At 41.3% G+C, this 26835-nt stretch overlaps 2 protein-coding genes across 13 annotated transcripts in view; one reads left to right on the forward strand and one right to left on the reverse strand.

Annotated features, from left to right (window-relative positions):
• The window catches only part of NBEA (neurobeachin), a 507179-nt gene that overhangs the window by 140700 nt on the left and 339644 nt on the right, over positions 1-26835 (reverse strand). For all 12 annotated transcript variants that reach the window (XM_062615053.1, XM_062615045.1, XM_062615050.1 and 9 more), the window contains one exon: positions 16640-16776. In XM_062615053.1, the coding sequence (XP_062471037.1) occupies positions 16640-16776 (137 nt within the window). The remainder of the gene's footprint in view (positions 1-16639; positions 16777-26835) is intronic.
• Positions 12348-14135, forward strand: MAB21L1 (mab-21 like 1). The gene has a single exon (XM_062615061.1). It carries the CDS (start codon positions 12818-12820, stop codon positions 13895-13897), a length of 1080 nt encoding a protein of 359 aa, XP_062471045.1. The 5' UTR covers positions 12348-12817; the 3' UTR covers positions 13898-14135.

Consider the following 26835-nt stretch of genomic DNA (forward strand, 5'->3'; position numbering starts at 1 on the left):
AAAAACAGATTAAAACAATGACTCATTCTCAGTAAAACTATTTTTCTGCTCATGCAGCTAGTATGTGAACTATATTTTATAAGCATTTGTTTTCCAACCTCACAAAATGCTTTTTATGAAGTGTGTACCAAAATAAGTATTTATGTCTCTTCTCCCATTCCCACAACTGCTATATATTTTAACCCCCCTTTTTTTCTGTGAAGGAAAATTTTATTTAAGCACTAAAAAAATACGATGATAAAATCTTTTAAATCTGGATACAGTTAGAGGGTGAAGAAGGGAGAAGCTGATAAAATTTATGACAGATATAATTGAAGACTATTATTACTGAACACTGATGCTGAGATATTTGTAAAATCATCCAGCCTGCTTGGATACCAGCAAATCTGGTAAATGAAGTGACAAACCTTGCAGCTTCTGTGTGCTCACTACTTCATGACTTCAGAGGTATGTTAGCATCTTGGAAAAAAAAAGATTTTTAAAACCATGTTGGCAAACAAATGTATGGTGTACAAATGTACATCTTGTATATAGGATGAGTCCCACTGCCATTGAATTTACTTGCCTGAGAAACTGGTAAATCAAGACAAATTAGGGTGAGAATGGCGCATCTAAGGTTAAATAAAGGTTGACGCCCAGGCATCAGTAATGCTATTTTTGTTGTTGCTTTCTGAAACCTGCAAAGCTACAAGGTATTTCCTTCCCAACTTTTAAATCCATCTTTCCACAAAATGTTATCAGAACAAAAATTGCACAATTTGCTTTGCTAAAAGGTGTAAGGGGAACCAGACCTTAACTTACAGGGTTCAGAGGAACTCTGAGCCATTTAACAGCAGTACATCTAAGGGGGTTACTGCAAGCCTCAGAGGAGTAAACAACTAAACAAGAGTCATACTAAAGTCAATATCCCTAAAGTTACAGATCCCATTTATAATTTCAGTTCATCCCTATATTTTTAAACAGATGTACCCACACAATGTATTTGTAATTAGTCTGTGGTACATTGAATAGCAAATTTTCTCAGATGGACTCAATACCACATGCTCCCATACATGTCCAAAGCGGAAGGCACAATATAACCATTTTACAGAACTCTCAGGAATCAGACAGGAGCAGAATAAATCACTCTGTGAACAAGCTGTGTACCAGGCTTCATTAGTTATAATTACCCCCAAAATATGCTCAGCAGAATGCATGCGTGTCATTTGGGAGTGACACACAATAGAGTGGGCAACTTATAAACTCCTCCAAGCACAGAAAGAGTCCATAAAACAACTGGCTTGTGCATTTGGATTCATGTGATAACACCTCCTATTGCATAAGCCACCAGATGACACAGATGGGGCAAATCCAAACAAGGAACATTTCTTTTGTATAGGCATTGGACTTCATTTGATGCCTATTCAACCAACAAGCTGAGAAAGCTGACTATGAAACACTAGATCTTTGTCTTTTTTATTTCCCAGATAGTGCCACACTTGCTCGAAATAATGAAACATGTATAATTTTAAATACTTAGTAATGACTTAAAGAAAGAAAAACAAAGTGAAACAAAACAAGATGTTACATTTAACATACTTATGCATAGGCAAAACCAAACACTCTTCCCCAAACTTTAAAAGGAAACATTTCAAATATAATCTTAACCAGAATCTCCCTTCCATACATCATATTACCAAAAGAGGTAAGTACTGACTGAAGCTCTTTGAGAATGTATGCATCAGCAATCAGATCTATTCTTTTCTGGAGAAAAGAATATTGATTAATATTATGTTCATGGATCAGATTACCTTTCCTTTAATGATTATGACAGAACCAGCCACATTACAATTATTGCAACATTGATTCATCCCAACTTTGCTCTGTAAACGTTATCTTTTTTTTTTCTGCTTCCTGCACTTTCTGCCAATCATAATAAATATTTTCTGTCTGGGACATTCCAGTCTCATACCAAACGCACATTTCTTCCTCCTGTTTTTGTTACTTACTTCTTTGCATCCATATACCATAGTGTTTCTCGTCTTTTCATTAAATGCTTTTTCACACTTTTTCTGTAGTTTTCTATTATTGATCACTGTATGGAGGTTTTATCATGTCAAAATATTGGAGGTAAGTACTTGTTTACTAGGTTTTACTCAAAGAGAAGCATATTGATATACAGTCCACTGTATAGAGTGATTTAATGGCAAATATAACATGCAAGTTAAACATGCTCATATATGCCAGTATCTGACTATAAACACAGAAATATATATTGTTTGGATGTTACATGTGTAGGTTACTGCATGTGTACACATATTGATATGAATGTCCATGTGTCTACTTACTTCTATATTCAAGTATATAAATGCATACAAATAGACCCACACAAAAATACATACACATGTATGTGCACGGGCTCAAAAAGCACCCTACACCTTTAGGTGGCACATACAGTTGCTTACAGTATGTTATGTTTCTGAGGCACTGTTAAGGAACTACCGTAATATCCTCACATCTGTTAGCTACTTCCAAGAAAGCCCAGAAAGTAACTCTAAAACTCTGACTGAAGAACATATTTAAATTACTAACTTAACATTACCCACATGACACTGAGTTCTGTGAAACCACTCATACCCACTCAGTTACTTTTATACAGTGAACACTAACTGAGGTTCATAGACTTATTCATAGACTGAGGTTCGTAGTGGTAACATGAATGGTCATGAAGAGAGCTCAGTATATCCACAATATGTGAGATCAATTAAGGTCTATTATAAATAGCATCAGTTAACCTGTGATCTGCCAGATCCGTGCATCAGTAACACTGTGTGGATGTAAGCAAGGACAGAATTTGGCCCACTTGTCCCCATTTCTCTGTAACGCAACTGAAAGGTCAGAGTCAGTATTCATGTATTCAGCACCAGCAAATTCCATATAATGCTCACAGGCTCAGTGGCAGCAATTTCCTACTTTTATACATCAGAGAAGCATGAACAATTTGCAAATATAAGCTGCTGTGGTATTATTTGAAGTCACCACCTTCTTCTTTTCTTTCTTTTTTTTTCCTTTTTAAAGAAAGAGATATTGAAACCATCCCAGCTAATAATTTCATTCTGACACTTGAGTTTAAAAGGTTAAGTTACTATCTGAAGAAAGGTAATCTGACTGCCTTTCATAGCAGCCTGCAAGCTCTGCAATCTGCATAGAGAGGGGCATTTGTCATCATTAGCTGAGCAGTGACAGCTGGCACCTAGGGTGTCCCAGATTCAAGAAGTGGCAAAGGCACTCTTTTACCTTAAGTTGCCATTAAGTATAGCATGCTTCTAAGGAGCAATATTTTCTTTTTGTTACAGAGCATGAAATAACAGCAGTGAATGCATCTTCACCATGGAGAAGCGGCTGATACACAATTAGCAGTTGCCTTTAGACAACAAGACACCATGTTTATCATATTAGCAAACATCCAATTCATGTCACTTAAAAGTAACTACAATTGGCTCAAAATTAGGGCACTATATTTTCCTTCAAAGATATTTCAGGCTGATTGATTTGTAAATTGTGTTTATGGACATGACAAATCGTGAATAAAACAGAGTTTTTAACTAGAGGTATAGTAACGTCACTTCAAGCTAGGAAAGCCTAATTACTTAAAACAGACAGGTTATTAGATATAGGGGAAAAATAGTCCTACACTGGCATGCAAGCTAATGCATTACATTAATGTTTTGAAAGAATACCTGCTGGAGCACTATTTTAATAGCAGCATTAGAAACGTATATTCTTACAGTGTATTTAAAAGCTAAGTTTGCTGCCTTTATTTTTTTTCCAAAACACTTCCATGAGATTTTGTAAATGTATTCATCATATTTAAGAGTATATTTAATAACTGGAATGTGCAAAAGTGTATGAAAGAAGTAGTTTTCATACTACCATCATTTATTCAATCTATGAAAGACTGAAGAAATGGTTTATAAACATTAAAAGACCCCGATATGTTTCCTTTTATAGAAACAAACCACAAGCCTAAAAACCAATATGCCTTGACATTAAAAACCAACAACTCAAAAAACAACCAGCAACAAACAAACCTAATTTTTTTAAAAAGGAGGGGAAAAAAAAAATTGATTTCTCCAGTCTCTCAAATTTGGAACCATAATCCATAATGCTAGATTTTGCATTATTATGTAAACTAGTTTTTCACAAATAAAACTAATTTTTGTGTTAATGTAAAATCTATGCAAATACACGCAGTCATTTATCAGAGAAGCTGACAAGCATTCCATATTGGAGAGGGAAAATGAAACTGCCTCAAGAATAGAGGCAATTAATTATTTCTGTATTTTCTCTTCCTCTGTCTTGAGGCACAAAAGTTATCCATCCAGTTAAAACAGCAAATGAAATAAAGAGATTTTTTTTTTTTATTTAAACACATATGGCTTTTGCCTGCAATACTGATCACCACAAGGTCTACAGATGCCCGTGGCTAAATTGTGCACTGGCAGATGCACACAAGGGAAAACTGTGTTAATGCAGCGTGGTGAACAAAACAAATGAAGAACTGAATTTGGGGGCATGAGTGAGAGAGGACTTCTTTTACCCCATCGAGATATACAGTTTGCCTACCAAGAGTGGATTAGTTTAGTTATAAATTTAACCTGAAAAGTTTTTTTTCACCCCCTATGTCAAAAATCTGAATAGTACATGCAGAAGAAAACGCACATACAGATCCACACAATTTTTTAAGGTACAGACTATAAATAATGGGCTTGCCAAGATAAATGGTTATATTATTTCATCCTTACAGTTAAGGACTAATAATACATAATGAATGTACTCACATAACACACTGAGAAAACTGTTGTCCAACATACTTGCTGGAATTTTTTACTTCCTTAAAGAAGTAATGCCTTGAAGTATGGCTGAAAATTATAAACATTACGGCACAACCTAGCACATGCATATACTCTCTGTGCTTCAGAGGGCTAATAAGAGTTCCACACTTGTTAATTGTTCCTTGTGATAAGGTTATTAAAAAAAAAAAAAATGAAGCCAAAATTAGCCAGTTCATTACTGAAAATAATCTGTACATTCACTTAAAATAAAATAGAATTATGTTGATCACAGTAACCTCTCTCTTAATAGGCCTGTACATACTGCGTAACTTTAAAATCACCACTGTAATGACCACATAAAAAGTAGTAAAGAATATATTTGCAGTCCATTTTTGACACATATTTTGAGCATGTCACACAAGTAAATCCACACTATTAAAACCAGAATTGATTAAAAACATTTTTTTTCTGAAAATTCTCCTTTAGTTTTACAAAATCATTATTCTGTATCAACTGAAAATGTGTATAAAGAAAGTTCAGAAGTGCAAAAAACCAAAGATACCTCCTTTGCCTCACCTAAAACTAAAGAGACTTAAGAGAAAACATTGTCACTACCCTAACAGATACACCATCTTTTCTTTTTCTTCTTTTTGATAGTACTAAAGTATTACAAACAATAACATAACCGAAAGGCAAGATCTATTCCTACTATTAAGAAAAATCAATAGTAATATTTCTATAAGATAAACAGATATTTCATAAGCATCTAGTATTTCTTTCAACAATTTTGAGATTTATGAAATTACAGGACCACATGTTATTTCTGTAGTCTTTCTCATTTCAATGACACTAGCCCTAAGCTGCAAGGGATCTAATTCTGCATATTCTGTCCTAAAGATAGGCTAAAAAAAATGGTAGGGAAAAGTAGGAAGGTCAGTAGGTAATCTAGGTTAAATTTTTAAACCCAAGTAAGAGGAGAACTAGAGTAATTTGCTGTTCTTAATAAAAGACTCGATTCTCCCCTAGATAAAATATTACTCTCTATAATGACAATGTTCCACCAGCTCAGAAAAAAAAAACGTTCAGAGTAGTGGCAGGAAAGCCAATACATTTTAAAGGCCAGAAGAATTAAGTATCAAGTTTTTTGTGAAAAGATCTCTCCCCTTCTTCCTTAAATACTAAGTTTGTTGATACATTTCTACTACAGTTACAGTTAGCATATTTTTAGAAACAATGAATAAGTGGTTTTAGCATTTAGGTTGCTTGTATTTAAGCCTGTTAAAAGATTCTGTACCTTTTGCAAGTTATAGAAATAGTCCTAAATATGCCAAAGTACATGAAAAATACAGTTAAATAGAGATTTTTGAACACATAATCTTTCACTCATTTCTCTGAATGCCCTCACCCTCTTCATAAAGCTTTAGAGCAGATTGGGGAAAGAATTTTTGTGGGACATCTTGTTAAAATATGGACAAAACCGCACTGTCATTTCTCAAGAAGCAAATTCAACACTATCGCTAGAACACAATGAAATTAATGAGGAAGTTCTGCTTGAAAGAAGACTAGATATTTGGGCCAAAAAATGTACTTCCTTGACACCACGTGTACTTAATGCATTAGGTATTTTAAAGGCTTACTGTATTTCATCCAATTGAAAAGCTAACCTCAGAGTGCTATCCCACTTTGGCCCTGATCCTGAAAATAACTGCTCGTGCACTTAACTGTGAGCCTAAAGAAGCCCGTGACCTCACCAATACCAGCTGAATGTTTCACTAGCCATGTGTGCATTGGAAAGACCAGGGTCTTCATAAGGTTCAATGAAATGTATTAATCACTGGCAACCAACTCACTCAACTCCTTCCTTCACCGTTATTTGGAAAGAAAATATCAGACAGCTATACACTACATTAAAAAAAAAAAAAAGTCTGCACTGAAATATGTTAGGCATGTCGTTTTACAGCTAAATCAAGATAAAGTGAGTTACACAGGTAATTTACCATACCTATGCTACTATAAGGGGAGAGGGCAAGTTTTGGTTTGAGTTAGAGGGATTTAACATGCCCAAAGCTTTGGCAGCATGAAAATTAGCAATAAACACCTAACATGACAAAATGTATGTGAAAAGATGGTGCTTATTTATAGCTTTCTATAAGTTAGTGCTCAAGGATGCTAAGCAACATCTTTTCTGCTGATTCCAATAGCTCTAGCAGCTATCTACAAGATGATGTCTTTTAGTTTGCTAATCAAGATGAAACCAGCTTACATAAAAACACCAGTCACAAAAATAAGTGTCTTCAAGACACAGCAACCTCCCATGTTGACTGGGCTAATAAGATACTGGATTACTCATAAAATACAGCATGAACAAGCTGACTGATGTCATAATTTATATAATGATGCATTTCAAATGCTCCCACACTTTGGTTCCGACTATTGCTCTAGTCCTTTCTCAAACTGTATTCTAGGGCTACAAGTTACCAAGGGGAAACATTAGTTTAGACATGAAGTCTTGGGAAGCTGCTCATCCAACACTTACAGCTTTATTTTCAAGGTCAACATTGAATATTTTCAGTCATTTAATCATATACGGGATGAGAGAGTAATGAGAGTTCTGCAGTGTTGGATGACCCACTACAGATGTAGTAGATTAAAAGGTGCTAATCCCCACTGATTCCACACTCCCCCCACAGTTCAGCAGAAAAGAGCATTCTCCAAGCAGATTAAAAAAAAAATAAAATAAAAAAAAAAAACAACCAGTGCTGACTGCTTAAATAAAACACTATACCTTAAGGAATGTCTGGCTTCGGAGAAGCTGATGGAGAAGTGAACCAAATGAATAATTCAATGCATTTTTTCCCCTGCTTGAATGTTTCCGCAGTTCTAGCTAAATTACAGCTGTGAAACCTCCATGCTTACTTTTGAGACATAATGTTTTATATAAAACAAATCAATTACTGTTTTTTCCCTTAACAGACTGCAGATTAGAAGAATTTAAATCATTAACAGTTCATCCAAAAGACCTAGGATGACTAAGTCCAACAGTACTGCAAACTATTTTCATGTTATATAAAAATTGATGATTTTTATTAGCATTATTTTTAATTGGAAGAGAATACATGCACACATTTAGCACTAATGAATGGTACCTGTGTACTGTAAAAAGTAGCTACATCCCATTTTTAAAAAAGAATAAAAACCATTTGCAGAATATTGTAGATAATGGAAGAAAAATGCATACCAAATTATACAGAAATTTATACACATTTATTAAAATTGCACTTTTGCAAATACTGTAGCAACTTGCATTTAAACATTTCACTTGCTCCTAAATTTGAATGTGGAGGCAAAAAGTAAACTACAAAATAAGAATACAGAAAACCACAGGTACTATCAACTTCTATCATCAAAAATTGATGCTGCCTATTTTATATAATATGACACTTAAAGCAAACTCGGCACAAATATATGTCTTTAGTTTTCCTACTTGGAAAAAAGTAAATTTATTGTTGCTGGCAGGATGATACGGATGAAATAACCAGTATGAATTCAGGAGGGAAGGGGAGAAAGAAGAGCCAAGAAATCAGATACATTCAATGAGCCTTCAAACTCACTTCACCAGTAGGGATAAATAATTTAATCAACTCGGCTTCATTTTTTTCCTGGCTCCCTAGTGCAATAGGCAGATATTAAAAAATAAAACTTTAAAATTCATGAGCAGTTGTGTGTGGAATAACCATCACTATATCATAAGAAATATAAAGTGATATCAGTGCAAGCACTTTGTGCATATATGCATCTGCATGTGCATTTTAACTCCACTTTTCACCATATGAAATTATTGGTGAAATTTATATATGGCAGTGTTCTTTTTTTCTTCTCTTTCATTTTCAAATCCCGTTTGAGGGGAGTGGGCGAGTACCTGCAGTCAAAGATTTTCAACATCATTTGGCTAACGTGAGCACTATCTGACAAGGCACTGCAGTTTGAAAGATGGGAACTAAGCAGCAGAGTTCCACAACTACTGTTATAGTACCCCTAATTAGGAGTAAGTATCTAGAAAACAGTAATTTGGTAAAAGTCACCCATATCATATGGTACCATTATCATGACAAATGATCAATCATCATTTTAATGAGGTGATTTTAATCCGAATTTTCCAAAACAACTCAGTACATATAAAAATAGAACTCAGTGATGAAAAGGTGTTCTTTCCTTTGTTATTTATGAAGGACATATTGATAACTACAGAGAAAAACTAACTGCAGTAAGTGCTCAGAAGCTTCGAAAATATTCATATTTTGTGTCATATTTACTCAAACAGATAATAATTTTCAGAATCTAAACCAAATCACCGACTTTCTTGTCATGTTAAACGATCGAGTCACCTAAGCAGTCACATTTCAGTGGTTGACTGGTGTCAGCGATGCCTAAATCCACAAATCTCCAAACTATCAAAAGTTTATTGTGTACACGTGAAATGAAACGACACAGTGAAGTCAATAGCAACCTTCTCTGCTACACATCGCCCAGCCAAAACTAAAGCTAGTGTTTCCCATAGCCACCAAGGTACAGTAAATACGTATAACCTGCATTACTTGATACCGTAAATTGATCTTAGCATTATACACTGAAAGCTCTGACTTAGGATATGACGTAATTTAAGTTAAATTAATTTTGCCACATTATGAAAATTAAGCTTTCTGACACCTTAAAGGTTCGACCTGTCGCCTTTTGCCTGCAGCAACTGGATTCACCGAGATAAGACCACAGAGCAAAAATAAAACCTCTCCGAAATGCTGCCACCCCCAGCGTGCAGCGCCGGTGCGGCCGAGGGGCTGGGACGGCACGGGGAGGGATGGGGAGCCGAGGGGATGAGGAAGGGATGAAGAGACGAGGGGATGGAGAGGGATGGGGCACCATGCGGTTGGGGAGGGATGGGGAGCCGAGGGATTGAGGAACCAAGGAGCTGAGGCCAGGATGGAGAGCCTAAGCGCTGGGGAAGGGCTGGGGAGCCCAGGGGCCGCCGCAGGGACGGGCTGTTCACTCGGCGGAGATGGGCGGGAGGCACAACCTTTTTTCCGGCAGCTCTAACTTTCGTTTTGACATCGCTGCGGTATGAAACCTCGCGGAGAAGGCGCTTTTTCTTATTTAAACCGGAAAGAAACCACCCCGGACCAGGCAAGGCTGGAGATTTCGCGATGGCCGGCTCCGGGACCGAGCGGCCGCCGCCGCCGCACCAGGGCAGCAAGCAGGGCCTCAGCCAGCACCGCCGCAGGCATCCCCCGCCCCACGAAGTCCCCGGGACCCGCCCGCCAGAGTTAGACCCAACTTCGCCGCTTTTCCTTCCTCCGCACACCCCGCCCGTGCCCTGCTCCGACGAGCACCGCACCCGCATCTGAAGGCAGGGCGCGACCGGCATCGCCCCCGGCCCCGAGGGGCGGGCGGGGGAAGGAGGGGTCGTCTGAGCCCCTTCGGCGGGGGCAGTAGGGCGGGATGTGCCTAGCCGGCTTGGTGCCTCCCCCTCCCCGCCCGCCGACGGGGCCTGCGGCGGTGCCACCGAGCCGGCTGCCAGGGAGGGGGGCGATGGCCGTCCCCAACCCCACCGCGTCAGGTTCCCCGTGCACCTGGGGGCAGCCGCCAGTAAGAACAGCGGGGGGACGGCGGCGGCGGGGAGGCGCCGGGCTGTCCCCTCCGACCCAGCCAGGAGCCCCCTAAGTGCCTGCTCGGGGAAAGCGGGGGCAGCCCAGGTCCCGGGCGGCGGCTCGGAAGGCCCCGGGACCGGTGCGGTGTGTCTCCACTGCCGGCAGCTCGGTCGCGGCCGGGGCAAGCCACGTGTGTCACGCCGCCTGGCCGGGAAACTACCCGGAGGAGGGAGAAGAGCTGGCAGGAAACCAGCTCCTCTTAGCCCGAATAGCCAGAAAGAGGCCGCCTCTCCGCCGTCGGCAGGAGGGGCTGCGGCCGGGGAGAGGAAAAGCTGCTTCGGGACGAGCTGTCACCTGCAGTTCTTCAGCGTGGCGCCCCAAGACAGCCCCAGCCCTACTTCACGAATGGGCAGAAAATTATTCCCGCATCAGCTTCCTCCTGGGAAGCGGCACGGGGAGCACCCGTATAAACGCCAGACCGAGCGAGCCAAGCACAAAATCAGAAATTCTCCGATATGTCCAATAAAGTTGGTCTTATTAATACGGTGAATAAATGTGAAATGTTCTTTGTGGTATGACTTCTCCTTATATATGCCTGTGACAGTGACTTTAAGAATTAGTAATCGGGCAGTGGATTCAAGATTCCAGGCGATTAAAAGCTTTGCTCTTGTGTATAACACACACATACATTTATAATTAAGGATTCTTTTTAAGTGAAGCTCGGTAAATGCTGCAAAGCAGAACACTTTGCCACTCCAGCTTATTTGCAAATAAAGGTCCCGGTTCCTAACACTTAAAGTACTGAAGGCAAAATTTGCTAATTACGCATCAAACACACGAAACCCCAAACTGTCAGATTCGTAGCATGCCAGCATGCATGCAGTCGCTAGCATGCCTCCCGTGTGCACATTTACTAAACGCAGCTTGCTAGCAGAGCTCGCTATACGATAAATCGTCCGAGTTTGAAATTAATAGATACTTATAGTGGCGCCTCAAAAAGCAGCTGAGCATCCACTCTTCACAATATATCGGAGTGCTATTCGGAATATAAAAACAAAGCTAAGAACTGGCAGATGAGATTTACCGTTCATATCTGCTATATTTCTGGAGGAAACGTGAAAAAGACCTGACAAGTAAGTTTAGCGATTGATTCTCCCTTGCGAGGTACAAACACAAAAAGCCAGGCAGAAGCAATGCCGAAATGCATTAAGCCTCAAAATCGATTAGAGCCCGTCAGAAGATCTTTTAGAACAATACAAATCGAGGACTTTTGCGTGATACTTTATTCCAAAGGACACTAAATTTGCCGTGAATCTGCTGCCTTCTTCACTGACCGATTCACGAGAGGAAAAAATAAACCAAGAACTTCTCTCTTGCTGTTAGAGGCTACTATCAGGAGGAAAGGACAGCGTGATGTGCTGCCGAGTGTGAGTCAATGACCTCGCAGGAGCGAGCCCGGTGTGTGGCTCCCGAGGTGGGGGATGCCCGGAAATACACCTGCACCCGCGCCGCGGCCAGGGGAAGCACGGCGGGCGCACTGCAGAGCGGCACCCTTCTGCCGAGTCCCTTCGAAACGTCAATACCCTGCACGTTACACCGCAAGGAGAGCGATTTCTCCCGGTTTCCGAGTGCACAGATGATCGGCGAGGTTTTTCAACCAGTAACCTTCTACCTCTCTATATGTGCCTGTGTGCGTGTGTGTGTATACATATCTATCTCCGAGAGAGGGATTAATTAGCCGGGTTTGAGCTGAAAGAGGCTGCAGTGACGAGCCCAGTGGCGATTGGCCGCCCGCCTGCCTGGCCCTGCCTTTATAATTTCCACACGAGTGCATCTGGGCTCTTATACAAACCAACAGCCAGCTTCTTCTGACATATACACACACACACGGCACTTTTTTCCCCCCACCACCATCTGATTAACCACCCTGCATACACACAGTGATTACTACGGGAAAACATAAATAAATACGAAGAGGTTTTATTATTTTGACTACTGGAAGCCTCACTGTGCCTCACTGCAACTTTTGTTTTTCTTGCTGCGGGGGAAGGTGCAGCTCTCGATGCTTTCCTCTCACTTACGGACCCTTTAAAAAAAGGGGGAGGAAAAATATCTCCCCCTCCAGTCCCCCGCCCCCCAACCCCCCCTCCCCGCCACACACACTTCAAGACGGCTGATCTAAAAAAGCAGGAAGAGAGCATCTGAGGAGCAGCAGCCCCGGCGCATTTTGAAAAACATTTGTTACATTTCAGAGTGCGGCAGCCTGTTATTCCTCTGAAGTTGGCTCCAGCCTTAGCAGCCGCATTGGATCCCACAGCCTATTGCGAGACTCCGGTATACAACCCGGATCTCTGCCCCAACATGATCGCGGCCCAGGCCAAGCTGGTGTATCACTTGAATAAATACTACAACGAGAAATGCCAAGCCAGGAAAGCTGCCATCGCCAAAACAATTCGAGAAGTCTGCAAAGTGGTGTCGGACGTGCTGAAGGAGGTGGAGGTGCAGGAGCCTCGCTTCATCAGTTCCTTGAACGAGATGGACAATCGCTACGAGGGGTTGGAAGTTATCTCCCCCACGGAGTTTGAAGTCGTGCTGTACCTGAACCAAATGGGGGTATTCAACTTCGTGGACGACGGCTCCTTGCCGGGCTGCGCTGTGTTAAAGTTAAGCGACGGGCGAAAGAGGAGTATGTCCCTCTGGGTGGAGTTCATCACGGCGTCTGGCTACCTCTCCGCTCGCAAAATCCGGTCCAGATTTCAGACTCTGGTGGCTCAAGCCGTGGATAAGTGCAGTTACAGAGACGTGGTAAAGATGGTGGCAGACACTAGCGAGGTGAAGCTGAGGATCAGGGATCGGTACGTGGTGCAGATCACTCCGGCGTTCAAGTGCACGGGGATCTGGCCTCGGAGCGCTGCCCACTGGCCGCTCCCCCACATCCCCTGGCCGGGACCCAACAGGGTGGCCGAGGTCAAGGCGGAAGGCTTCAACCTCTTGTCCAAGGAGTGCCACTCTCTGGCCGGCAAGCAAAGCTCGGCCGAGAGCGATGCCTGGGTCCTGCAGTTCGCGGAAGCCGAGAACAGACTGCAGATGGGCGGCTGCAGGAAGAAATGCCTCTCTATCCTCAAAACCTTACGGGACCGTCACCTGGAGCTGCCGGGCCAGCCCCTGAATAATTATCACATGAAGACTCTGGTTTCCTACGAGTGCGAAAAGCATCCCCGCGAATCGGACTGGGACGAGTCGTGCCTGGGCGATAGGCTCAACGGGATTTTACTGCAGCTCATCTCCTGCCTCCAGTGCAGGAGGTGCCCGCATTACTTCTTGCCCAATTTAGACCTCTTTCAGGGCAAACCTCACTCGGCCCTTGAAAACGCGGCAAAACAAACGTGGCGACTGGCTAGGGAAATACTTACCAACCCGAAAAGTTTGGAGAAACTTTAGAGGGTAACTATAAAACCGGCCCTAACGACAAATCTGCTTATTTCCCGATGAAGTTTAACCTGCCTGTTCGAAAAGTCAAACGTTTCCATTTGACAATACAAATAATGTTCTCTTTCAAAAAGGAATATAGCTTAGGCTCTTCACAAAGAAAAACAACATCAAATATCGTTCCTCTCTTATCTTGGTCACAATTTTGCAGTTCCCCGTGAAAGAAAAAAAAAAAAAATAAAAAGGAAAACAGTAATGATAAAAAAGTGTGTTACCTAGAAAAGAAAATTGGCCGTTATTTAACTTGATTGTGACCATTCAGCCTAGAAACGGTACCAATGGATTATAATAAACCCCAGTATTTTTATGTAAACCCTTTGTGAGTAAAAGCTATTTGGATATGCCACCTGAACAAACCCTAATGTACCTTTGATTTGTATCAAATATTGTGATCTCACATTGTCTTTGAAATTGTGGATGTTGGTGTTTTGTGATTTGGTGAACAGAAGTTAAATTGCCATTTTGGATACTTCAAGGACATTTTCTGCTAAAGAGAAGATACCATTAAAAAAGGTAGATTTTATCATGGTACTTTTGTTAATTGTCTTTGGAAGTGTCTGAACTTAACAAGTTTACATTTTTCGTTTCATATATATTGCTTGTTCTATTTCTAACATTCCATAAATATACTTGAAATGTTATTTAAATATATTCAAAAGAAATTTGGATTCTGCTTATATAATAACGCTTGAATATTGGAGTTATATATTTGAAAATGCACTTGAAATACACTGGAAAATTACCTTTTGTGATTTAGATTTTAATTTCTGTTGCTGGTTTATTTAATTACAAGCTAATAAATGAAGTAAAATGCATATGGGTAAGCGTTTCAATACTGGATCAAGTTTTCTACTTGAAAAAACAGAGGCAGCTATGTTTTGTGAATTTTGCCTTCCTGTGCATAGTTGCTTAAACCCTGTAAAGCTGAAAACTTGGGGGCAGACGCCTGATTTTTGCATTTTTAATAGTTTTATAGAACAGGGAAATATTGGTGCTCCAGACACACCAGAATTTAGAAGAATGTATCTCCACATGACCATCAGCATCTGTCAGACACCGATGTTGTTATTCATGCAGTAACAGTTTTTTTCAGCCGTCAGAAAAGAAATCTGTTTTCGAAAGGTTTACTACATGGCACTGCTGTGTTTCTGTTCGGTGATGAGCAAAGCTGAGGAAACACAACGTATCCCTTCAGTAGCCAGTGTACCGAGTAAGCCAAGCAGTAAACCTGATAAAACTCATGTTTTTGCACAAGTAGTAATAAAGAAGAAAATAAAATTTATATGTGAAAGGTTCAAGCCGGCACCAATAAAGTGAACAATATTACTTCTGACCTACAAATCCGTTATGAATGTGATAAGATTGCCAGTTGTACTCCTAGAAATCAAGCCCCTGCGCTCCCAGGGCATTCTAAGGGAATAACGTGTGTGTGGCTACAGAACTGCAAGCGATCCAACATTGCCTCTCCGTACCTCAGCGCCTGGTCCTTTTTACTGCGCCTTTCTTAAAACGGCTTTAAAATCAAAACGCAGAATCACAACGCGGAATCGGTTTAGTACCCTGACAGTCAACAAGTGCTGAAAGAGGCCGATCGCCTGTGTAACACCCACTAGCAACTGTTTCCAGTGGGAAATATTTCCCTAACGAAATCGTTATCCCAAGTGATTCTGACAGTTGTTTTTTGTTTTGGTTTTTTTTTTTTTTTTCCCAGCACTGCAAAGAAAGTTCAGAGTTTGAGAAATTATTCGCAAAAGAGAAATCGCTATATTATAAACATATTCAGACGAGGTCGCTAGAATTTTCTTGGAAATTATTTCTGATATTTCTTCAGGAAAACCAAAACCCAAACAAACCAGAGGCACCTCCCCATTTTTTTCTCTTCTAACATTTCCCAGCGCAGTAACAGCGATAAGGCTAAAAAAGACCCTGTAACAGACGGCCCCTCCGCACCCCCTGACCCCCCCCCCCGCGGCAGCCCCCGCTCCGCGCCCGCGGGAGGAAGCCACGGAAAGGTTTCCGCTCCAGTCACGCACCCCTGCTTTGCGGCGGCTGGGCTGGAGGCTTCCGCGGAGGGGGGAGGAGGCGCTAGAGAACTGGTAGTAGTAAATGACTTGAGAAAAAACCCAGAGCTTTCCCAGGAATCAAGTCTTGGGCACATGCCTATTTCTCTTTTCCTTTTCCTTCTTTCGCCCCCCCCCCCCCCCCCCCCCGAAAATCAGCATGACCTTGCATTTCAGCAGTCAGAGTGTTTACAAAATGCGTCGTATTTTCTTACACGGAAACTAACGTTCTTGAAATAACGGGATTCTACGATATCCTCGGAAGGGCAAAAAAACCGCTGTGCCTCGGAAAGGCTGAGGGCTGGGACTGGGGCTGGGGCTGATGCTCTCTCCAGGGATTTCAGAGCAATTGGCTTAACTGCTAAATCTGACCACGTTCATACAAAGGCACCGAGCGAAAGGCTGTTGGAAAACGCGCACGCTGAGTAACAGAGGATTTAACATCATTAATACATTGCGCTTTTTTTTTTTTTCTTTTCTTTAAATAAAACGCAGCGAGAGGCGGCAGACGGGAGTCTGGAGCGGGGGGAAGGGCAGCCTCGGCCCACGTGTGCCGGGACCAGGACCGGGGATGGTCATGAAGACGGAGATGAAGATGAGGAGGGGGCCCGAGCCGCCCGCCGGCCGCACTCACCTTGGGGTCGATCTTCTTGAAGGCCGGGTCATCCTCGTCCACCTCGAAATAGATTTCCGTGGTGGTGATGGACAACGTCCCCTTGGCCACCACCACGGGGGCGATGAGCTGTGCCGGTGTGCTGAGGACCACAGGGCCTGCAAGGCAAAGCGAGGGTCAGGCTGGAGGCGCCCGGCCGGCCCATTCCCGGTGGCCCTTCCCCTCCCCTCCGCCAAGCCAGTGCCCGGCGAGCCCCCTCATAAACTCCGTTTGTAAACCCCCGTGTTCATTCCCCTCCTGCCCGCGGTCAGTGCTTTGAACTCCGTGGTCAGGACAGAGGCGAGTTTGTGAGCTCCGGGGTTGCGAGATAAATCAGCCAGCAGCGAAATTCAGAGGAGTTAGAGTGAAAAATAGCTGCCTTTTAGAAGTAGGTCCCTTCTCTTTTCATGCCCCTTTGCTCCTCGTTAAGACTACCGCTGTTTATGTGCGATAGCGGCAACTCGTTACACCCAGCTTCGACCTGAAAGCGATGGATTCGGGCCGTGGCGAACGGGCGGCAGAGCAGCCCCCGGCCAGCAGCCCCTGCCCACTACATCGGTCCTGCGGAGCCTGGGGACATTATTATTAACTCTGGGTCCAGAGTTCAACTCCAAAAGCATAGCGAAAAATTATGGGGTTTTTACCTACTTCCATACCAAAAGCACGCAAAAGCTAGCATCGTTAAATATATTTACGGCAACATCATTTTTATTTCAGCTTGCTGCCACTTAATCCTCTTAAAATTACGGTAACAATATTTCGCTCAAATATATTCCATATCGAGATGCTTACACGGGCACTGAAGAGAGGGGGTTGGGAAAACCTATTATAAAAAGCAGATTCCTCCGCACAAATTGTTAGGGTTTAATTATGGGAAAAAAAACCCACAACCTTCTGCTTTAATGCAAAAGAGAACAGGAGGATCTTTTTTTTTTTCACCATCTTCGATACAAATGAAATCTCCTGTAAAGGTGACAGTGTCCATGTATAGGAAGCTCACTTGCTCTAATTAAAAGATTGAAAATAAACCACTTTTCAAGATTTAACCACTAAAGCGTGCAGGGTAATTTGTATACACATATATAAATACACATATCCACGTGCAGGCACACACACACATCTGATGTACAAATAATAAAGCCTCAGTACTGAGAAGCTACAGACATGACTGAAGCACCTTTTGAAAACTGGCAAACTGATTATCCCAGTGAATGCTAAAACGGGTTTGCTTGGTTTGTGCAGTTGAATTCTCCTGTGCCATAGAGAAGACCTTGCTCGGACAGCAGGGAGGGCCTGCAGGCCCCGGGCACCCATATCTCTGGGGATGACGGCTCTCCATGATCGGGGAGCCCAGTACAGTGGAGGTGAGCCCTGGGCCACACTTGGCACCCAGACCAAGGGCATGGATGCAACCTTTCCTCCTCCCCCAGTATCCCATATGCTTTACTACCAGATCATGTAAGCGACACTTCCAATTACTCACTTAAACCAAATTAGTCCTGTATCAGCGCATCTGTCATGTTGTTAATATTTTACTTTACTGTAACACCCAATTTGAGCCCGTATTGCACAATGTTTTGTCATTTATTCTGCAAAATAAATAAAGCGGAAGGCACGGGTTACCGTATATACAAAGGGAAGCTAAAGCGTGTAGTTTCAGTGACAGCTTTCAGCAGCCCAGTGTGGCAGGCTGGATAATATTGATACAAACTCTATTTTCTTTCATTTTATTGTTTTCCATCTCCTAATAAACCGGGGTAGCCTCTTGACCCTAGTCAGCTGATCAGAACCACACGCGCCGGGCTCGCTTTGCTGCTCCCCCTGTCTCTCCTCCATCTTCCCTCCCTCCCTTGGCGGTGAGGAAGGAGCCGAGCCGAGCTGGGCCGGGCCGGGGAAGCCCGGCTGCAGGCTCCGCAGGGCAGGGTGATCGATCCGAAACGCCGCGTTAAAGTCTCATCAATCTTCATCAAGGCTGCTCGAGTAATTACGCCCGATTCCCTTGTACGATTACAAGTGGATTTGGGTTTCTATTCCCCAGGCCCCCTTTCTTTGTGTTTACAGAAGGGGGGTCTGGGCAGAGCGCGGCTCTCTGCCCTGCAGAAGCACTTGTCTACTCAAGAACAGCGTCCCAGTCCCCCCTTCACCTTCCTTGAGCGCGGCCGGGAGCCGCCGCCCGGCGCGGCGCACGGTGATGGGCTCCCGGGCCTTTGTGCGGGAAGAAAAGCGCCTTCGGAAGATGCGTCGTGGAAACGACCCGATATGTTAGCATATTAAAGAGGCGTTTGTGGGCTTTGCTGAGCCCCAGAAGGAAGACCATCAATTTAATCCAATTACCTCTTTTCCCTGGTGCTGTGCGGCTAAAATAAAAATAAAGCCACTGCTCTTTAGTGGTCAAAAGGCCGAACACTACAACCTGACACCCAGGAGAAGACAGTAGGTGCCCCTAGGCTGGCGGCTGTGCTAGCGACAGGCACTCTCACACGGAGGAGGGTGCCGAGCTGCAAGGCAGGGGGCTGGGTGGAGAGGGAGAGGGGACATTCACTTTTGAGCCCACTGCTGAATGCAGGGGAAATAGGGGATTTCCGGGTTCTTCCTCCTCCTCCTCCCGAAAAAAAGGCTCCGAGCTCCTAGACCGGTACCTTGACATCTGCGCCCCGTTCTGCTCAAATAACACCCTACATTTGTTGCAATGTAAACGTGTCAGAGGTGTTAAAACGCAACAAGGGATAAGCGTTATCGTACTTTCCAGATGAGAAAGCGTTTGATTCCCGCCCCCCCCCTTCCCCCCCATTAGCAAAAAAGAAGCAGTGAGCATAATGAACAGTAGTCAAATTACAGGATTTCGGGGGACGGAGTGTTCCAACTAAGTTAAAAAAGTCTTTGCAGATTTTTTTTTTTCTCCTGAAAGCACAAGGAAAAAAAAAAAAGACGGCATTAACATTGTCATTTTTACACTTGTCCTTTGGAAATCTCCAATTACAACTTCCAATTCCATAGCATGTTTAAGGAGCACAGAGTCTTTTTGTTGTAGCCTTCAGGGAGCAAGCCAGCCACTGAGAGAATACGAAATTAATCCACTACAGCTATAAAGAGAGAGGATTATGTTTTAATCCCCTTTGGGATAGTCTCTGGATTTTAAGGATCCGATATTAAAATGTTTACACAGAGCATAATCAAAATAGCGCAGATTTTCCATATGGCACCGCGCTATCGGGAAGCTTTGGGTCTCCTTCCTAACCTCAATTGATAATCTAATGGAAGAAAAGCCAGGCACACCTGAGCCAAGAGCCGCGGGACGGGCTCATTCGCATGCGGGAAAGATAACGAGCTCCGGCTACCAGCCTTGCCCGGCCCCTCGGCGGCGGCGAGCTGCAGTTTTCCAGGGGATGTAAATATTCATTACCAGGGCGGCTGCAGGGGCCGCGCCTCGTAGGGGCTGCACATGGGGCCGCTGCCGGGCGCTCCCTGGCGCTCCCTGCGCAGGTCAGGAGCCGCCGGCAACAAGGAGGGCATTCCTCTTCCAGCTCCGGAGTTAAAAAAGCCAACCTGTGGCTGCTCAGCTTCGCTAGATAGCTTGGGGGTTGTGGAGAGGACTTGTGTCCAGGGCGACTGTCAGCTACTGGGACTGTAAGCAAGAGCATCTCTTTTTAAGGATCATTTCGTTGCCTCTTCCCAAGCTCTCTGAACCGGCCCATAGCAGAGAAGCAAAGACCTAACAAAGAAGTTTTGGCCTTAGAAACAGAGTAGAAATTACTTCAGACCCCACACCACAGGTCTTGTAATCTGTTCAGAGGGAGAGTTTTCTGCTTTTCCTGATCCCTGTGGTTGGCACATGTGATTCACATTTCTAAAATAAACGCTACTGCGCATATACTTTTAAAAATAATATTTTCCTTCCAAAAGTAAATGATCGTGGGATTAGAAGGTCCCAGTGAATAAAAGCAGAATGTAAACTCTCTCCTCCCCTCCGTTATTTTTTTGCTAAACAGAGTTCAGACCTTGTATTCAGTTGTTTTACTTGTATCCTAGCTCTTGTATTTTTCGAGTTGAAGTAAAGAAAATCGATACCAGTGAAAAGTTCTATCAGGTGAATGGGTTGGCTGTCTGTTAAAGCAATACCAGTAAAATTGCACCTCTTACGGAAAATCAAATAAAATGCTATTTTGAATTTGTTATTTCAAACATTTTCATGAGCAGTCATTTTTAATTGTAAGAACTGAAGATATGTTATATTTATGAGCCCACAAATTACACCAGAGGTATATTTTCTGAGACAATTGAGCATAATTACTCTTAAGTAGGATAAGATATATGCTTTTCTAAACTGAGTTCCAAAACCAAGCAGACTTAAACCATGGAAGACTTAAAAATCTAACTTTTAAAATAATATTTTCGTGATTATTTACACATTAAAAAATACTAGCTGAGAAAAAATACTTTGAAAAGATATCTGATCAGCTTGACCAATTAAATTTTACAATTTACTGGTTATTCTGAAAAAAAATGTGAATATTGTCATGTGTAATTTTTAGCTGACACTTTTAAAACAGAAAACATATCAATCTTTTCTCATATACTGTTTAACATGGAAAAATATAAAATGGATTAGCTGAAACTAATAAATTCACTATGTAAAATAGTTTGCATAAACTACAATTTGTAATTTGATATGATGCTTAAACAAGAATATTAAATATTAATACTAATAATAATAATTAAAAATCATTCACAAGGTACCTGAAATCAGACAACTGAAATTCCTTCAGCACTTTAAAGCCAAGTGTATTTGACACTAACTTGCATTTAAAATGACTACAAATCCTTGTAGTTGAAACAGGTTATATGTAACGCACACTCATGTACACCAACCCTGCAGTTTCTTGTAATATAAATCGCATAGCAACACCACCAGAAACAGGTATAGGCACCAGAAGCCTTTGAGAAAAGCTCTGTAGTCAGAAAATGATTTCAACCAATTAACACCATTGATATAATACATGCACTGCCACATAAATAACAAGCAAACAATGTAAGAGTCCTTAAAAACCCTGTTTACAGAATTTAGGCTTTTTTTTGTTCCTATTGTCATCATAAATCTGATCCAAACTGCCTTTAAAAGGACTTCTGCAGTAAATATGCTGAACTTACATGAGGATGGTTGCCCCCAATTTGTTTTCCACCATTTCAGATATGGGGAGTAACTCCTTCACTCAAACCCAGGCTTTTATAAGAATGTACATACCCAGCTCCCTTTACATATCACTTTGAACAGTTTCAATAAAAAGAATAATTTGCACAACTTTTTGATTGCAGAAACCAGAATCTAAGTCTAAACATGACTGTAATCTTGTTTTTCTCCTCCTCCACTGCATAAAACCCCCAATTCCTTTCCCCTGTATTTAGAGATATCCAAGCTTATTTTGTTGGCTTTTTACTCTTGCACGATCATATGTTTCATATTGTGAGGGAGGGATTGATTTTTATTGTTTGTTTAAATGTCATTGCCAGTGTGGATAGGCCCCTGATATCCAAAATTTTCCCCACTTTTCCCCCCTTTCCTCCATAAAGCATGTAACACTACTACTAACATCAAAGATCAACTTCAATGGTCTTTTTCAACAACAATAACTAAACAATTACAGCAACTCAATTCTCTTAAGTGGTGCCATAACAGCAAACATATGCGTTTGATTAAAAAGAAAATGTAAATAAAAATAATCTTACACATTAAAACTCTGAATAAAATAGTAAGAAATAAATACATTTTTTAAATGAGAATGTGAAAATAGTGTTACTCAAGAAAGTCATTTTCTCTCAAACACATATATGCTATCCACATATTTGAATTGACACATGAACCTCCACAAGCAAATCATTATTTTGATTCCATACCTTCCTGCTAACATTGAAAGAAAAATATAAAATAGTACTTCTTCCTGAGGGAAAACATGTTTTGCAATATTCCAAGGAATAAGTATCTCTTTCTATTGTTCAAACTGTGATAAAAAGCAACCACTTAATCGAATGGTTACAGAATATGTAGAGACAAGCTCAATACCATAGCCAAGTCAATCTTATTAGATATCTTCTTACTAAAGATCCCATGGAACAATTAGCTGTGTGTCTAACAGCCTAAAACAACACAGAAAAGCAACTTTTGCCTGCCTTTGCAGGTAAAGTCTGATTTACTCCGTGGCATACATGACAACCTCTGAACTGTGCTCAAACTCTTGAGTGGCTCATGTGGGTTTAGTATTGTTCCAGGACGTGTTTGAGCATCAACCTGCCAGATGATCAAGTATTAATAATCAAGAGTCCCCTTAATGGTTTACAGCTGGCCAGAAACTCAAATGCTTGGGACAGAGACCTCACTACTGCGATGCATACATTTGCCATTTAAAATTAGATTCATACAGAGTGCTCTGCCTGAAGCTATACATAGGAAGGATTGAGTAAATTAGGCTGGTTTGTAAATGAAGACCTTGATTGTTAAGCAGTGCATCCAGATGTGAGTATACTACACTAATGCACTATGACCTGCACTAACTTCCTCTTCATTTTTAGGTAAAATTTAAGGTACTTTTTTCAACTTAGAAAACCTTAAGTAATGCTGAACATGTCCACATAAGTGATAGGTTTCCTCTTGGAGAGAGCCACTATAGCTGTCTATTTAATAAAAACGTAAGAGAAAGAAAAACAATACCTTAGAAAAGCATATTTAATTTTGGAAGAAAAAGAGAAAGCAAAGAAAGCATCCTGCTATAGCAGTATGCCACCAAAACAGGAACTCGCTGTAATGAGTCGGGAACATGAGGGATCAAATTCCAGCTGTCAGTCTGAGTGAACCAGACTTGACAGGTATCTCATACAGTCCAGCTTGTGTACATGGGCATGCCAATAGAGCTCAATTGATTAGAAATGAAAGGAAAGATGTGAGCCTGCAGCTTTCATTTCTTCCAGTCTCCATTCTGGAAAAGATTCCAGGATAAACTGTAAGCCTTGTATTTCTTGAGACTGCAGTGAAGGGAATTGTTATGTTCAGTTAGCTTGTGATGTTTTTACAGTACACTTATTTTGTTAGCTACTCTTATATGTGTGTGTAGAGAAAGAAATAAGTTGTTTAATCACCATATAATTTGCTAGGTGTATTTTGAAGAATCACCTGAGATGCAATACTTGTAACTTCAAAATTTTCTGAAAATATGAGTATCCCTAAATACTACCAGAACCAACAGAGAATGTTTTCTAGTGGCAGTTGTGCCTACTGGTTGATTGCATGTTTTGCTGGTCCACAGTCAGGGAACTTCTGAAGACTCTTCCACAAAGATTCTCTGGTACCTAATAATAGGAGAGCCAATGTGACAGGCTCTGTCATGCAGGCTTTTTCCTTTCCCTTAACAACCTGATCTCACTGCAGGAATTTTATCGCTTCTGAAATCCTTTGTTGAAGTTTGCTCAAAATGGCTTCCAGGTTCAGCTGTTACAAAGATAGAGGCTGACAGAGGATGCTCACATAAACCTTGTTTTGTTAGAAAGCCAAGCTAAAAGCACTCCTGTAACAGGCTACCATTGAGGACTGTTCAAATGCACTGGATGGGCTGCTTCTTAATTGCTTTTTTTGTTTGTTTTTTTGCTTGCTTCTGTAACAGCAGTGAAAAAAAAAAAAAAGACACAAAAAGCCCAAAACCAACAAAAGGGCAAAAAAGCAAAAAGTGTCCTGAAAGTGCTTAGGTTAAACATAGGTTAATATAGTTCTGGATACGTTCCTAACACTACGCAGGTCTGTCCCTGTATCTTCTTACAAACATTGCAGGGATTTATACATGGGAATCAACTGCATAGTGAAGATGAAATAAGGTGCAGAACAGTGAAGTCTGTCTCCTTATGCCTAGGCCTTTCTTTCTTTTATATATTACTCTCTCTGTTATTTATGCCTATTTTTCTCTCTCCATATATCAGGTAGCTCATCAGCTTTCCCTGTGATAAACTAATAAGCTCCATCCAGAATGTAGTACCTCAGGACAAGGGAGAAGCTCCAGACTTACACATTAGGCAAAGTGTGCAGTCGAAGGCTCTATTGTAGTCTAATTTTGTAGCCTTAAATAAAAAGAGTTTTGGAAGTTATGGAGGAAAAAAATAAGAAATTTAAATAGAGCACATGAAGGACTCTCAGAGCCATTCAGAAATACAAAACAATGAAGTTTGAACAATTTCATTTTAAAGCTCAGAAAGCAGGAAATCTGGCTGCCACTTTAAAAACTGAAGATGCTCAGACTTTGGTGCAGTAAGGCAGAAAGAGCTCTTCAAAGCTGTGCTTAGGAGCACTATCATATATGACTGGCAACCACCTTATAAAATATTAAGCTATTTTGGATAGTAATGTGGAAAAAATTATTAGAATAAACACTGAGATGTCTAAAAATAGTATGTTAAGAACTGTGTTTTTTTTTTCTTTGTCAATGTGAAAGCCAACTACATATCAAAAGTATAACTGTTTTCAGTCTATGCCTGAATCCATACTCTAAATTAAACTCATACAAATATGTTTTTCTTTTTTATACACAGACTTGAAGATCAAAATCTGAATATATAATAAGCAGAAACTATGATAATCTGACTGAATTAAATTTCCATGTTTGGAAGTAAAAGGATTGTGTGGATACATGTCTACCATAAAAAGAGAAGAAGAATCACTCTTCTTCCACATTCCTGTCCCTTCACCAAACAAGCAATCCCCTGCAATGAAATTCCTATCTTGAAGACTAATTTGCAAAAAAACTGAGTTTGAGGGGAGAAAACTACTCAGTAGTGCATATGCTGAATTCAGTGAACAGTTTCCACTGGGAAGCTTGAAAAACTAGGAAAAATATTTAGGCATTTTTGGCATTTTCTAATGAAAATTTTCTATTTAACTGACATATCTGTTTGTGCACATGTACATGCATTTTTCTTAAAGAAAAAAAAAACGAAACATGGAGCTTAAGGTACCTTAGCCACCTCCAGAGAGAAAAAGAGAGTGAGAGAAAGAGAGTGCAAACCAGAGGACAGAGTGAGAGAAAATGAGTTGAAAAAAGAAAGAAAATAACTAGCACCTCTGACTCCGGAAGCCTCAGAGGTACAAGCTGTTGGAGGCTGAGAGAGAATTATTAGGAAGCATCACTGCATACTTGTTACAGTCGTTCCTAGGCTTCCCCTGTGGTTGCTGCTTTCTGCCCTCAGGACCCCCCAAGATCATCAGAGCTACTGATGTACAGATGGCAACTGCTGTAGTGGAAGGAGAGGATGTGATGGGTGGCAGGGCTCTCAGTCTCTCAGGAGAGAACACACCAGGGAGAGAGGAGAAAGGCTGGAGATGGAAGATGAGACCACTCTCAGAATCACTTTCATGTGTAGTTGAGAGGGATGAAGATGATTCTTCTCCAAAATTTCCTGGGTAGGTTGGAGATAATATAATGTGCTATCTGGTCCTTTCTTTCAATTTATTACTGATAATGTATCAAAACTAAAAATATGCCCCTCCATTACTCCTTAAAAACAAGTAAGACAAAGTTGCAAACAGCTTGCTTACCAGAGATTATCTACACTGCTCAACTCTTGTAAAGAAAATTCAGGGCCAGACTTTGGCCATACACATATTTCCAACTAAATATGTATATGTCTAAATATTAAATGTGTCAATCATATTTAGGTTTTTCATCCCAAATACTTATTTTGTGAGCTTTCCAAGGATTTAGACACAGTTCCTTGGTGTGTTAATGTTTTTGTTACTGCATCTAGTCCTATGCAAGGCTTCATAATAATTTCAGAAATGTAAATGAGTCCTTTGTTAGAACCTGGAATAGAAAATTCCCCTAAGGGCTAAATGATTTACTTTTTTTTTTTCCTTAGGTACTGCTACACAACCTTAACTGCAACTCTATCTAGCAGAGCTTTTGGCACTATTCCAATTTCTTCCAATGACACCGTCAATTTTTTTTTTTAATTGGAAAAGGCTGAAATGAGACAAAAGGCTTATTTAGCATAGGCCAAAAAACATATTGATAATGTTTGGTTACCACCAGTCTTGTCTGGACTTCAAACAGATGACCTGAAAGTGAAAGGTCTTATATCTCATTAATAATAATATAAGCTGTCAAATCCTCATGACCTGGTGTGTTCCTTAGCGCAGGGCAGTAAGT

This window comes from Pezoporus occidentalis, unplaced genomic scaffold, assembly GCF_034315485.1.
Source record: "Pezoporus occidentalis ecotype Australia unplaced genomic scaffold, CSIRO_AGI_Poc_V1 ctg18, whole genome shotgun sequence".
Classification (NCBI taxonomy): Eukaryota; Metazoa; Chordata; class Aves; order Psittaciformes; family Psittacidae; genus Pezoporus; species Pezoporus occidentalis.